Source organism: Zootoca vivipara, chromosome Z (assembly GCF_963506605.1).
Source record: "Zootoca vivipara chromosome Z, rZooViv1.1, whole genome shotgun sequence".
NCBI classification, from domain to species: Eukaryota; Metazoa; Chordata; class Lepidosauria; order Squamata; family Lacertidae; genus Zootoca; species Zootoca vivipara.
In genome coordinates this window covers 21,471,357-21,483,991 of record NC_083294.1, presented here as the reverse complement: position 1 = coordinate 21,483,991, position 12,635 = coordinate 21,471,357, and the positions used below count along the sequence as shown (strand labels likewise).

General features: G+C 45.9%; 1 protein-coding gene across 1 annotated transcript; it reads left to right on the top strand.

Moving 5' to 3' along the window:
• The first annotated feature begins 4,200 nt into the window (after window positions 1-4,200).
• Window positions 4,201-11,991, top strand: LOC118084307 (G-protein coupled receptor 12-like). Its single transcript, XM_035113700.2, has 2 exons — window positions 4,201-4,540; window positions 6,802-11,991. The coding sequence occupies exon 2, from the start codon at window positions 6,804-6,806 to the stop codon at window positions 7,947-7,949; it is 1,146 nt and encodes a 381-aa protein (XP_034969591.2). The 5' UTR covers window positions 4,201-4,540; window positions 6,802-6,803; the 3' UTR covers window positions 7,950-11,991.
• Window positions 11,992-12,635: the final 644 nt, after the last annotated feature.

The following is a 12,635-nucleotide window of genomic DNA, read 5'->3' as shown; positions in this document are numbered from 1 at the left end:
ACATGAAGGGGCTGAAGCTCACAGAGCTTTCCTATAAAACTTGCTAGAGAGAACTCTGAAATCATTCTTCTGCCTTGGCAGGAGGCTGTAACACTACCGTGTTTCTCATATTATAAGACACGTCTTATATTTATTTTTTCCTCAAAAAAACACACTATGGCTTATTTTCAAGGGATGTCTTATTTTTTTCCTCCTCATCCTGCCACGGCCGGCATTGCTGCTGCACCTATCACTATGTCTTATTTTCGGGGTATGGCTTATATTCCTTGAATGCTTAAAAATCCTGCTATGGCTTATTTTATGGGGATGTCTTAAAATATGAGAAACAGGGTACATACTTCCTTCCAGCTTGGGCACCCCTTTCTTTTTCTTAATCATGCTTCCAAGCTGACCACCTGAACATGTCTGAAGTCTGCAGCTCAGACACTATTTTTGAACTTACATTTTGTACTTTTGAAACTTTGTTGTTGTTTAGTCGTTTAGTTGTGTCCAACTCTTCGTGACCCCATGGACCATAGCACGTCAGGCACCCCTGTCTTCCACTGCCTCCCACAGTTTGGTCAAACTCATGTTGGTAGCTTCGAGAAAGTTTTGTAACTTAGATAGTAGTTATAAACTTGCTTTTATTTTGCTACTGTAACTCCTTCTTTAAGACCTAGATCATGCAAGTAAATAGTACCTTTATTTTTTCACAAAACAATGTGTGTGATTGATGTTCTTAAGAGGGGGGAAAGGGGTGATACCAGGGAAAATCCTGACTGCTTCAGAGCACCTTGGATTGTTTTTTCTAGAATGTTGAGTCAACCTTGTCTTAGCTTCTGAGTTTAAGCTGCAAAGGATGGTACTCTGCTGATCTTACTCACATGAGCTAGGAAGGATAATAACTAAACAATATTTGTCGTAATTAAAAAAATCCATAATGCTTCCTCAAAGGCAGCATTTTCATACATGCTTTGTTATTTAAATGCATCTATCTATTTTTCTTTCTTTCTTTCTTTCTTTCTTTCTTTCTTTCTTTCATCTATCATTTATCTATCTATCATCTATCTATCGTCTCACACAATGTACAAGTGATACTTCCAGATAAGAAGCAGAATAAAGCTGCCAATGGCTACTAGCCATAAGAGCTACGTACTACCACCTCCAGTGTCAGAGACAGGATGCCGCTAAATGCCAGTTGTTGGGAATCACAAGTGCTATGCTCATGTCCTGTTTGCAGGCTTCCCAGAGGCATCTGGTTGGCCACTGTGAGAGCTGAACTAGATGGGCCTTTGATTTAGGGGTCTCAAGTGGCTTAACTTGAAAGAATGTGCATTAACAATAGCTTTGAGGCCCTGGGGCACTGCAGCCCTGGAGAACATCTTGAACTTCCTATTGGGTTGGCCCAACTTTGTGTTCCCCACTTAAAAAGAATAACAATCCTAGCCATCTCAAATATCTGAAGGGCTGTCACATGAAAGATGGAGCAAGCTTGCTTTCTCCTGTTCTGAAGGGTAGAATCCGAACCAATGGATTCAAGTTACAATAAAGGAGATTCCTTCCTAAACATCAGGAAGAACTTTCTGAGGGTAAGAGCTGTTTGACAGTGGAACAGTCTCCCTCGGAAGGTGCTGGACTCTCCTTCCTTGGAGGTTTTTAAGCAAAGGTTGGGTGGACAACTGTCATGGATGCTTTAGTTGAGATTCCAGCATTGCAGGGGGTTGGACTAAATGACCATTAGGATCTCCTCCAGCTCTATAATTCTATTACATCTGAAGGCAGCCCTGTTTAAGGAGGCTTTTAATCGCTAATCAATTATTTTATTCTTCTGTTGGAAGCCACCTAGAGTGGCTGGGGAAACCCAGCCAGATGGAGTATAAATAAGAAATTATTATTATTATTATTATTATTATTATTATTATTATTATTATGTGTTAGCAAAATCAACAAAGTGTATTGTGGAACTTTAAAGACTAGCATGTTTACCATGGCATAAATGTTTGCGGGCTACAGCCCACTCAATCAGATGAATAGTGTTATCTTGAGCTGCAGATACATATATACATAATTTGTGGAGGGTGGGGTGAAGTCGTAGCTCAGTGGTGGAATATCTGCCTTGCAAACAGGACACCCCAGGTCCAATCTTCATGGGGATCTCCAGGCAGGGTTGGCATCAGGGCCAGCTCTGGATGTTTTACCAATCAAGGCAATAATAATAATAATATGGTGCCCTCCTCATCCACTCCCACATTTGCTGGCAAGCAGCATGCTCCTGTGGGACCTGGATCTGCTGCCCCTTCCAGCTGTCCCCGGCCTGCTGCCAAAGGTAATTGCCTCACTGAGCTTCATGGGTGGGAGAGACCCCTGCCTGAAATCCTAGAAAGCCACTGTCAGTCATTGTAGGCAATATTGAACTAGGTGTGTGTGATCACCAGCCTCATATAACCAACATGCTTAATTAGGTCCGTATAGTTAAAGCTATAGTTTTCCCAGTAGTGATGTATGGAAGTGAGAGCTGGACCATAAAGAAGGCTGATCGCCGAAGAATTGATGCTTTTGAATTTTGGTGCTGGAGGAGACTCTTGAGAGTCCCATGGACTGCAAGAAGATCAAACCTATCCATTCTTAAGGAAATCAGCCCTGAGTGCTCACTGGAAGGACAGATCCTGAAGCTGAGGCTCCAATACTTTGGCCACCTCATGAGAAGAGAAGACTCCCTGGAAATGACCCTGATGTTGGGAAAGATGAAGGGCACAAGGAGAAGGGGACGACAGAGGATGAGATAGCTGGACAGTGTTCTTGAAGGTACAAACATGAGTTTGACCAAACTGCGGGAGGCAGTGGAAGACAGGAGTGCCTGGCGTGCTATGGTCCATGGGGTCACAAAGAGTCGGACACGACTAAACGATTAAACAACAACAACAATCCATGAAGGGGTCCATACTGTAAAGTAAGCTGTCCTGCCAGGCTTAGCTCACCATGGGAGGGACTATCATGTAATCAAATCTTTCTTCAACTCCAGTCTACCTGAGAAGTTTAACATGTGAGGAGGTCTGAGCTGGTCTGAGGAGGTCTGAGAAGAGTTTGTAAGTAAACCAGTTTTATCTTACTAAATGTGACCTTTCTTTTCCTGTGCTGGAGGAAGAGGGGACTATTTTGGAACTCACTCAGAAAGACATACAGTATATTAAACGTTTAACAGCCTATATTTCCATGCTTTACTTTGCTGCATATTTGGGGGGGGTTGGGGGGGGTTCCTCTCACCAAAGAGTACTTCCCCCAAACCTGGCTCTTGGCATACAGGGAATTATTCTTTTGTACCATTCTTTGCCTTGCCACAAATATAGTGGATCAGTGGTCTGACTTAGTAAAAGGCAGTTTCCTATGTTCCTGTCTCTCTCTGTGTGTGAGCGAGCGCATGCACACATGTGCACATGCATGCAAAGAGTGAAGCGAAAGTGAAATGAGATGCAAACAAGTACAGACATATTTGCATAGTTAGCTGTGGTAATAATAATAATAATAATAATAATAATAATAATTTATTTATGCCCCGCCCATCTGGCTGGGCTTCCCCTGCCACTCTGGGTGGCTTCCAACAAACATACATAGCAAGCAGTTGTGCCAGTAACACAAACATCCTGGCATGGTAAGCCAATTAACACATGCAGCGTGATTTTAAAAATCCACAATGTTTGTTCAATTACCTAATTATCTGTACTTTTCTACATCTCATTTTCCTCTGACCTTAGTGTTTATAATGCCCCCAGCATGTATTTGTTTATATACTTGCAACTCAGTATAACACTTCATGCATCGGAGGTCCTTGTGCCATAACACATATTCTAGTCTTTAAATTGCCACAAGACTGTTGCTATTGTTTAAGCAGTGCTTAACGCCCTTGGGTTGCTCTTCTCATCCCCATCAGTATCAAAAGGGTCCCTGCAGCTCGATCTAATTACACAACATCCATCCAGGTGCAGTTGAGCCCAGAAGTCACCACCAGCTCGCATCCATCCTCCAGTAAAAATAATGATGATGATGATGATGATACAACATTCTTTTTCATGCTCATATTGTGTCGTTCTGTATTTCATACCGGAGAGATCTTGCAGGCTTCTCTTCCCGCAAAGCAAAGATGTGAAGCACCTGACCTTGGGAAAAGGAGGCGGGTCTCGGCAGCCTTATGAATGAAATTCCAGAGGACGTGTGTGTATGCGCGCGCACGCGCGAGTGTGTTTATCTCCTCGTCTGTGCGCGTATCTCGGAGAAAAGGAGGGGAGAGGCTGAGCTAGTGTGAGAGAGCGCCTCGTTGTTATTCTGATCACAGGCTCCTCTGATTCACAGACTTGGAGCCGATCGTGAATATAAGAGAAGACTTTTGACGTCAGAGTAGAGATATATCAGCAGACCCAAAGGGGGAAAAGAATATTAAGAGCAATTCGGTTGGCAGAGACCTGCCAGCGTTATTAGCCATGTTAACCAGAGAGGGAAGCCTTAACTCCGAGGACTGAGAAGGATTTAGCAGGGAGGACAACTGACCAAAGAATTGGAAACCAAGGTACAGTACCAACAACAACTGGGGAGGTGGGGAACTGCATGCCTGTTTCTTCTGAATGTCTGGGGTCTGCCTGATTCCTTCCCCACCCGCACATTATTCCACCCCGCAGTGGTCTTGGAAAGCGGGAGGCGGAGGGTGTTCGCGTTGCATGGAACGAGGAAACTAGCCCAACGGCTTGGCTGCTGTTTTATAAATGTTCTTTGGTGGGCTCTGCTAAGTTGCATTTTGCATTATGGGAGCAGCCACGAGAATCAAAAGCAACGGCGGCAGCAGCATAGACCAAACGCCCAAAGGGTGACCTTTGAATGGCTCTCGGGTTCTTTGTTCACAGAGCTGAAACCAGACACTAGAGAGAAATGTGCGCGGTGGTTGTGGAAGGAAGGGGTGATGGGTGGGAATACGTTGGAGTCTCACAGATTGGGAAGGTTGCGCGCGGGTAACTGTGATTGTGTCTGTGCGCGCGCGCGCGCTTGGTTTTTTTTTTTTCCTTTTTCGCAGCAGCTGAGCTTCTGCGGTTGTTCGCAGGCGGCTTGTGTCATTCCCCAAAAAAGGAGGGATCGGGGCGGGAACTGCAAATTAAACTGGCTTCGCTTCGGTGCGGCAATCTTACTGTTTTAACCGTAACTGGATGTGTTATGGACGAAATTTGAGTGAGAAGGTGCTTTGGATTCATGCAAATAGGTATCAGGAGAGGACTAGACTACAAATTTTATCTGTCTCTATATATAGCTAATTAGAGAGCGAGAATTCTTTCCTATCCGAGTCAAAACGTATTATTATTATCATTATCATTATCATTATTATTATTACTACCAGCTCTGGGAAAGACTAAGCCAAGAAATTCTAGCCCCGCTATATAACGCTATGTAAGTCTTCTCCTGTGCCCCATTTTCCTTCCTTCCCCACCGCGTAGCCGCAGCACCCAACATACAACTGATGATGCAAGCGCCTCTGCATCCTAACAGTGTGAAGGGTGTGTGTGTGTGTGTGTGTGTGTGTGTGTGTGTGTGTGTGTGGAGGGGGGTAGGAAACATTTTGGATGCACAACATGGCACTCAGTTTTTGCTCATTTTGGTGAGGGGCATGAGCAGCGGGGGAATGGAGTCTGGAGATAATTTACAGTAAATTAAAAATACCAACTACCCCGAAAATCAGCAGTCCTCCTCCTATGAAGGATTCTTCACCTGGGGTTTTGGGAGAGGAAGTAACCAGGCAGGTTACACTCAGCTAAGTCTGCGCGCACAGACATACGCCCAGAATACTGGCCACTGCTTGTAGGGAAGCGACTGGTTTTTGCTTTTCCAAAGGTGCCCTTTTCAAAGCTGCTGTTGTGTTCCCGCGAGTGCCTCTGGCGTCTGGCTCCGGAGTTTTTAGGGTAACAGCTTTTAATACAGGCTGAGGAGCGCGTCGTCTTCCGTGCCTCCACCTTCGCGGCTCGGGAGCCGATGTGTACTTCCTGAGGCAGAGAAGGGCCTTAACCAGGGAGCACCCACGCTGATTATAAGATGCCTTCTCAGCCGCAGGGTCAAAGGCTGATGGTTCCTTTCTTTGGCAAAGAGATGGGGAGGCTGGTTTGGTGTCAAATCCAGGTGGAATTGACATTCCCTACCCCGCCTCCCCATCCCCAGAAATGGGACTGGGATATATTGGGTCATTAGGAACAAAAGCATCTGCTTTGCACTGGGTCAGACCATTGGCGGTGGATCTCCAGCGTTTCCGGCCTTTCCTAGCCCTTCCTGGAGATGAGGGAGATTGAACCTGGAACTTCTGCGTGCAAAGCAGATGCTCTATCACTGAGCTAAGTCACTTCCCCATGCATACGGAGCTGCCTTTACGTAGAGTCAGGTGGTCCATCTAGCTTGGTATCGCCCATACTGTCTGGAAACATCTCTGCGGGATTCCGGAAAGGGTTATCTCCCAGCTATACCTGGAGATGCTAGGGATTGAAGCTGGGCCATTCTCCAGGCAATTCAAGGTGCTCTGTCGCATAGCATCCTTTCCGTTCGGTTTGAATGCAGCCTAGTCACTGAAACCCAAACCAAAGCTCTGTGGATGCAAACACTTCTAATTGCCCTTCCTTCCTCCCTTCCACGTGCGGACCTGGGGGTGGGCAGGTGGCCATCATACTCGGCACACGCACCCCAAACCCTGCCAGCTCGTCCTTGACCTTCTCCCAGGGACCGCCCGCCCCCCCCTGCTCCCTTCCGCCCTGCCTTCTCCTCTTTAACTGTCTCCCGTTGCCTTTTTCTTCCACTCTCCAGTGATGCTCCGTCACCCTACAGCAGCTGCAGCAGCAATGGAAGAGCACTTGCTGCTGCAGCAGCAACGTCTGCAACAGCAGCAGCAGCAACTCTTAGTGCTCCTCAATGCCTCCTCCCGGCCCTTCGCCAGCCTCTGGCCGCCGTCTGGCACCTCTGCCGCCGCGGGGAGCCCTTTGGATCTGTCTCCGGCGTCAGGAGCGGGAGAGGAGGCGAGCGGAGCCGCGGGCAGCGGAGAACCCACAGTCGCCGGGGATGTGGCCGCGGCGGTCAACCCGTGGGACATCGCGCTGTGCGCCACGGGCACGGCGATGGCCTGCGAGAATGCCTTGGTGCTGGCGGTGCTCTTCTACACGCCCAGTCTGCGCGCACCCACGTTCCTGCTCATCGGCAGCCTGGCCCTAGCGGACCTGCTGGCCGGCCTGGGGCTCATCGTCAACTTCAGCGTGCAGTACCTGCTGTCCTCGCCAAGCGAGACTGCCCTGCTGAGCGCCGCCGGCCTGCTGCTGGCTGCCTTCTCCGCCTCGGTGTGCAGCCTGGTAGCTATCACCGTCGATCGGTACCTGTCGCTCTACAACGCGCTGACTTACCACTCGGAGCGTACGCTGACCTTCACGGCCGCTATGCTGCTGCTTGTCTGGCTGCTCTGCCTGGGCATCGGACTCCTGCCCCTGCTAGGCTGGAACTGCCTGCGGGAACCCGGCACCTGCAGTGTCCTCCGACCCGTTACCAAGGATAACGCCGCGGTGCTGGCCGTCGCTTTCCTGCTCCTCTTCGCGCTGATGCTGCAGCTCTACCTGCAGATCTGCAAGATTGCCTTCCGGCACGCCCAGCAGATCGCCGTCCAGCATCAGTTCATCGCTACCGCTCAGGCCACCTCCACCCGCAAGGGGCTCTCCACGCTCTCGGTCATCTTGGGCACCTTCGCCCTCTGCTGGATCCCGTTCGCCATCTATTCCCTGGTGGCGGACTCCAGCTACCCGGCAGTCTACACATATTCTTTGGCCCTGCCGGCAGCGTGCAACTCGCTCATCAACCCCATCATTTATGCCTTCAGAAATCCGGACATCCAGAAATCCCTCTGGGTGGCCTGCTGCGGGTGCATCACCTCCGGCTTCTCCTCTCGGCCCAGGACATCCAGCGACGTATGACAAGGGTCTATGGTTGCCTTTATGGTTTTGGAATCTCTCTCTCTCTCTCACTTTCTCTCTCACTCTTACTCTTTCTCCTCCTTTCCCCCTTCCTCGCCTTTGTATGATCCCCCAGCACCAGCAGCTGCAGCAGGGGGGGGGGAGAGAAAACATAACGGGGGAGGCGAGGAACCCCTACCCAACCTTCTTAGGAAAAGAAAGCAGGGTGTCAGTGTCAAGGCTCTCCAGATGGTTATTTTCTTATGCCTGGTTTTATTTGGATAAACCATACACAAGTAAGATGTGCCTGACATGCTCCCCCCTCCCTCTCCCCGCAAGCGACCGGGCGATATTTTAATTTTATTGTTTCTTTGTGTTTAGGGAGGGAGGCGTGGCGAAAGACTCGGACATTTGCCAAAATCTGTGGCCAATGTGGAATTCATCCAAGCGTAAACTGCAAGATAATGTTTCGAAACACAACAAATCTTGTTCTGCTTTCTTGATTCACTTTTTTGCCTCTAAAATTTCTTCTCCTTTGATTGAAAGCAGGATTCTCAGGAAAGGCGTTTGCGGGGAGCAGGCGGGGATATCTTCTGCTTTTCTTTTCTTTTTTTAAAAAAAGTTGCCTGATTTTATTCTGCGGGTACAAGTTTTTTTAAAAATGGGTCATGTGAATTCAGCCTTTGAGTTTCTTGTAGTTAGTCGTGGAAACTGGAGCGTAAGAGGAGGTTTTGCCTCGACTCCGAGGTCTAGGGCAGCTCAGGGCTCTTCTCTGAACGAAGCACACATTTTCGAAACAGGGCGTGAGGGTAAGCGCGGGAGCAGGAAGTCAGACGCAAACAGTTAAATGTTTGCTTCCCTTTATTAATGTCAAATATAAAATAGCAAAAGGGGGAGGGGAAGAGCCAAACCAAAATGATAAACAGTTTGCAGGAATATTTCCAGAGAAAAACGTGGGCTGCTCCGTTTGGAGTTTCCATTTTTATCCTAATCAAGTTTTGATCCTCTATGCAATATCAACAGTCGTTTAAAAACAAAGAAACCGAGACATCGTGGGACGAGTGGAATCTGCCAGATTCCTTCTCATCCCAAAGACGTGTCAGCACCATCAGGACTGGACAGCTCCGCGGAAGTCGCAACCAAACAAACGCTACTCGTGTAGAGAGAGACTTATTTAAAAAGCACACGGGCTTCTGTTTTGGAAAAAAAAAAGACAGCGTGTAGTGTGGATTTATTAGCCCCGGGCAAAGGAGATGGACCTGTTGAATCAGATAAAAGTAATTGCCATTCCTCGTCATTGCCTCCCCACCTTCCCTCCAGCCCTCATAAAGATTGCACAACTCAACAACTCATGAGTTGACTGAGAAGGTTGAATGGCTGTTCCATTATTCTGCTGTGGAGCTAGTACTCTAAGGGGAATGAACACACTTTAAATTCGTGTATCACCGTGTAATACACCGTGTAATACCGTGTAATAGTTATAGAGTAACTATTTATTTCCTCCAAATTTATTTATTTATTTGGACTTAAAAGTGACCCGAGATAATTGGGGCTACATAGACTGACCTAAAATGGAAAGGAAAGAGCAGATATGGGAGAATAGGGTTGATATGATTAGGAAGCCCAGTTAGTTAACTTTAAGTTTTAAGGAAGATGAGAGGTACTACTCTGCAAAAATACCAACCCTATTTAGTAGGAGGGAAGAAGATGAGAGACTGGGGCCTTCAGCTTCACCAGTCTTATTGTTCTGCATACCTGAAGCTACTAAAGTAACATGTTTGAATAGGCACTCTTTGCTAAACTCATTTTCCTCTATGTATGATGTCATTTGTGATGTAAAATCAGGCAGGGGGACATGAAGTGACATTTATAATGGGTTGTAGCGTGACCAAGAAAGGGAATGCAGTTCGGTCATTTAAGAAAGAGAATTAAAAGTCCCGTGGAAGAATCAATTAGATTAAGCCAGAAAACAACTGTGGTGATAGAGACTGCAATGCACCCAATGGCTTGCATGACTTACTTGTGACAAATGCAATCCTGCACCATTAAAGTTAAAAGGAACTTTGCTATTGATGACAATAGGACCAGGATTGTTCCTAAGTGTGTTGCTCTTCTGTGTATGTTTGTGTGTGTGTGTGTGTGTGTTTAGGTCAGCCAGCAATTTGAGGCTTAGATGTAGTAGAAAAGATATAGCCACAGAACATTATTTTCTTCTATTTTCTGCTATGCTGTATCTTCACCTTATGCATGCACACAAGTGCAAAAATGCAGATGTGTCTCTTATGTTTGAATAATTCCTTTTGTAGCATCCACAAGCAAATTCCCCAATGATACTTATGTCAAAATTTTGATGCCTTTAACAGACTAGGTTTCAGCTGCATATATGCAGATTTTTTTTTGCTTTCCCAGATGTTTTTCTTGCACCCAAATTCTGTGCAGACCTGCAACATTGCACCCCTGTGATGTATGCATTGGTCAGACACATGCAAAAACAAAACCCAACCTAAGCTGAGTCAAGAAGATATTGCATCACTGTGGGAATCTCTGTTTACTTTTTCATGTTTATTTGTTTTGTTCATAAAACTTATCCCAAAAATTACTTTGTGCAAACCAAGAGATTTGCTGGGTTACAACCTAGAAACAGCTCAGTCTGTGCACTGGTGTTTCCTTACTAGTCCACACAAAAATTGCTAAGGGAAACCTACGCAGATGTGGTTTGCGTTAGTAGGCATCCCTTTGTGAATGTAGTTACCCACCCCCAAAAGAAAGATGCACAATTTTCAGATGGTTTTAAAAACAAGGTTACATTTATTACATTTATTAATTCCTGTTTGATTAGCAACTCCTGAACATAAATGCACAAATTATTTCCACCACACCATTCCCTCCACCCCAACACCTTTATCTCCCTGCAGGAATGTTGCTTTACACACTTCATTCTTCGTTTTCTAAGCTGTATAAAAATAAAACTGTTGTGAAACTTGTGCATCTACCTACTTGGAGGTATTAGAAAGAAAAACACATTTGACTTGAATGACTGTTGTAGAAGAGCTTAGTTGTGTACGCACACTGGAAATAGGTGTGATGTGGAAATTGGGTGCTGTTGTATACATATTTCCCCTTATGGTATAGGTGGGAACTTCAGGCCTGGCCCTCAAATCTCTCCCTAGGTTACACTTCTCACTAGCCCTGCTGCACACCCTGAATGTTTTTCTCTGGCTGGAATGTGTCCTAGAATCATAGAACTGTAGAGTTGGAAGGGACACCAAACGTCATCTAATCCAACCCCATGAAGTACAAGAATCTTAGCTAAAGAATCCCTGGCAGGTGGCCATCCAATCTTTATTTTAAAAACCTCCAATGAAGGAGAGTCCACCACTTGCCAAGGTAAGCTGTTCCACTGTCAAATAAATTCATACCGTCAGAATGTTTAGTTAAGACTCTCCTTTATTGTAATTTGTATTATTGAACTCTGATCATGCCTCTTGCTTGTCTTGACAGGATAGAGAGGGGTGTCTGAGTCTCTGTGTAGAAACAAGCAGAATGTAGAAAGGTAAAATTTGCATTTGTTCCTCCACTCACTCTTGCCTCAGGTCCCTCCAACAACCAGCATGGTCTCACTGTTTCCCTGGGGGCCACTGAAAAGACAAAACAGTGTGGGGAAGCCATTCTTTGGCGCAAGAAGTGCTACTTGTTGAATGGAATGTCCACATGTTTACCCTCCAAAGAGATATAAATGTACAGCAACCATTCCATTTGGTGAAACCAAGTCCCTGCAATGCACTTTATGGATGAGTGGGAAAAACAAGAAACCAATGCTATTATTGCACTGTATCTCTACGGTATATAATACTGATACATTCATCTGTTAAGAGTAATTTATTTTTATTACTGTACATAAAATGTTGAAGTGATTTGTCAAAACGATACTTAAAATTATTTTTAAAAAGATTAAAGAGAGATGTTGACTTCTGGGGCATTGTCTCTGATATGTGCCAATATACTTGTGTCTTTTGCTTTTTTAAATTTGTCTTAATAAATGTCAGTAATGATCTTGTGCTTAGAGCTGTTTCCTATATTATAAGGCTGCATAGTGTGTGACCCACAGCATCCAGTGTGGTCTATCAGTCATATAGAGTTACCTGCCAGGTGATTGGCAACCTACACCACTTCTGCAGGTCCATGCAGGCAAAAAACAGGAAGTTTATTCTGCTCCCAGTAGGATATGTTCAGTTTTATGAGACACAAACTCTGTAGACCACAGAGTTTCCAGCCTGAGATGGAAATGTGACAGACTGAACTTGGGGCCTTTCATTTGCAATCATATGCTCAACTATTGGTGAATTACAACCCTTCTGCCATCTCTTCCAGGGAGAGCCCTATCTGTAGAGACAGCCCACTCTATGTTGAAGGCAGACAGCAGATTTTAACACACACATACGGGTCAAATGCAGTGCCTTATTTTCTCCAGAGGAGAGAAATGACAGTCATTCTCTTGTATGGATTAGGTAGGTAGCCTTCAGCCCCTGCCGATCCCAGGGCATTTTTGGTGGGCAGAATATTTTTCATGGCCCCAGGGCTTTTTAGTCATTTTAGGCCATGGGCTTTGTGACAAGTGAGACTCAAACCCTAGGCCCCAGGGCTTGGCCACAACAGAGCACATGGCAAAAAGACAGGACACAGGAACAGCAGTAATTTATGAATTTA

Coding starts and splice junctions, on each gene's coding strand:
- LOC118084307 (XM_035113700.2), top strand. CDS start 6,804: ATGCTCCGTCACCCTACAGCAGCTGCAGCAGCAATGGAAGAGCACTTG.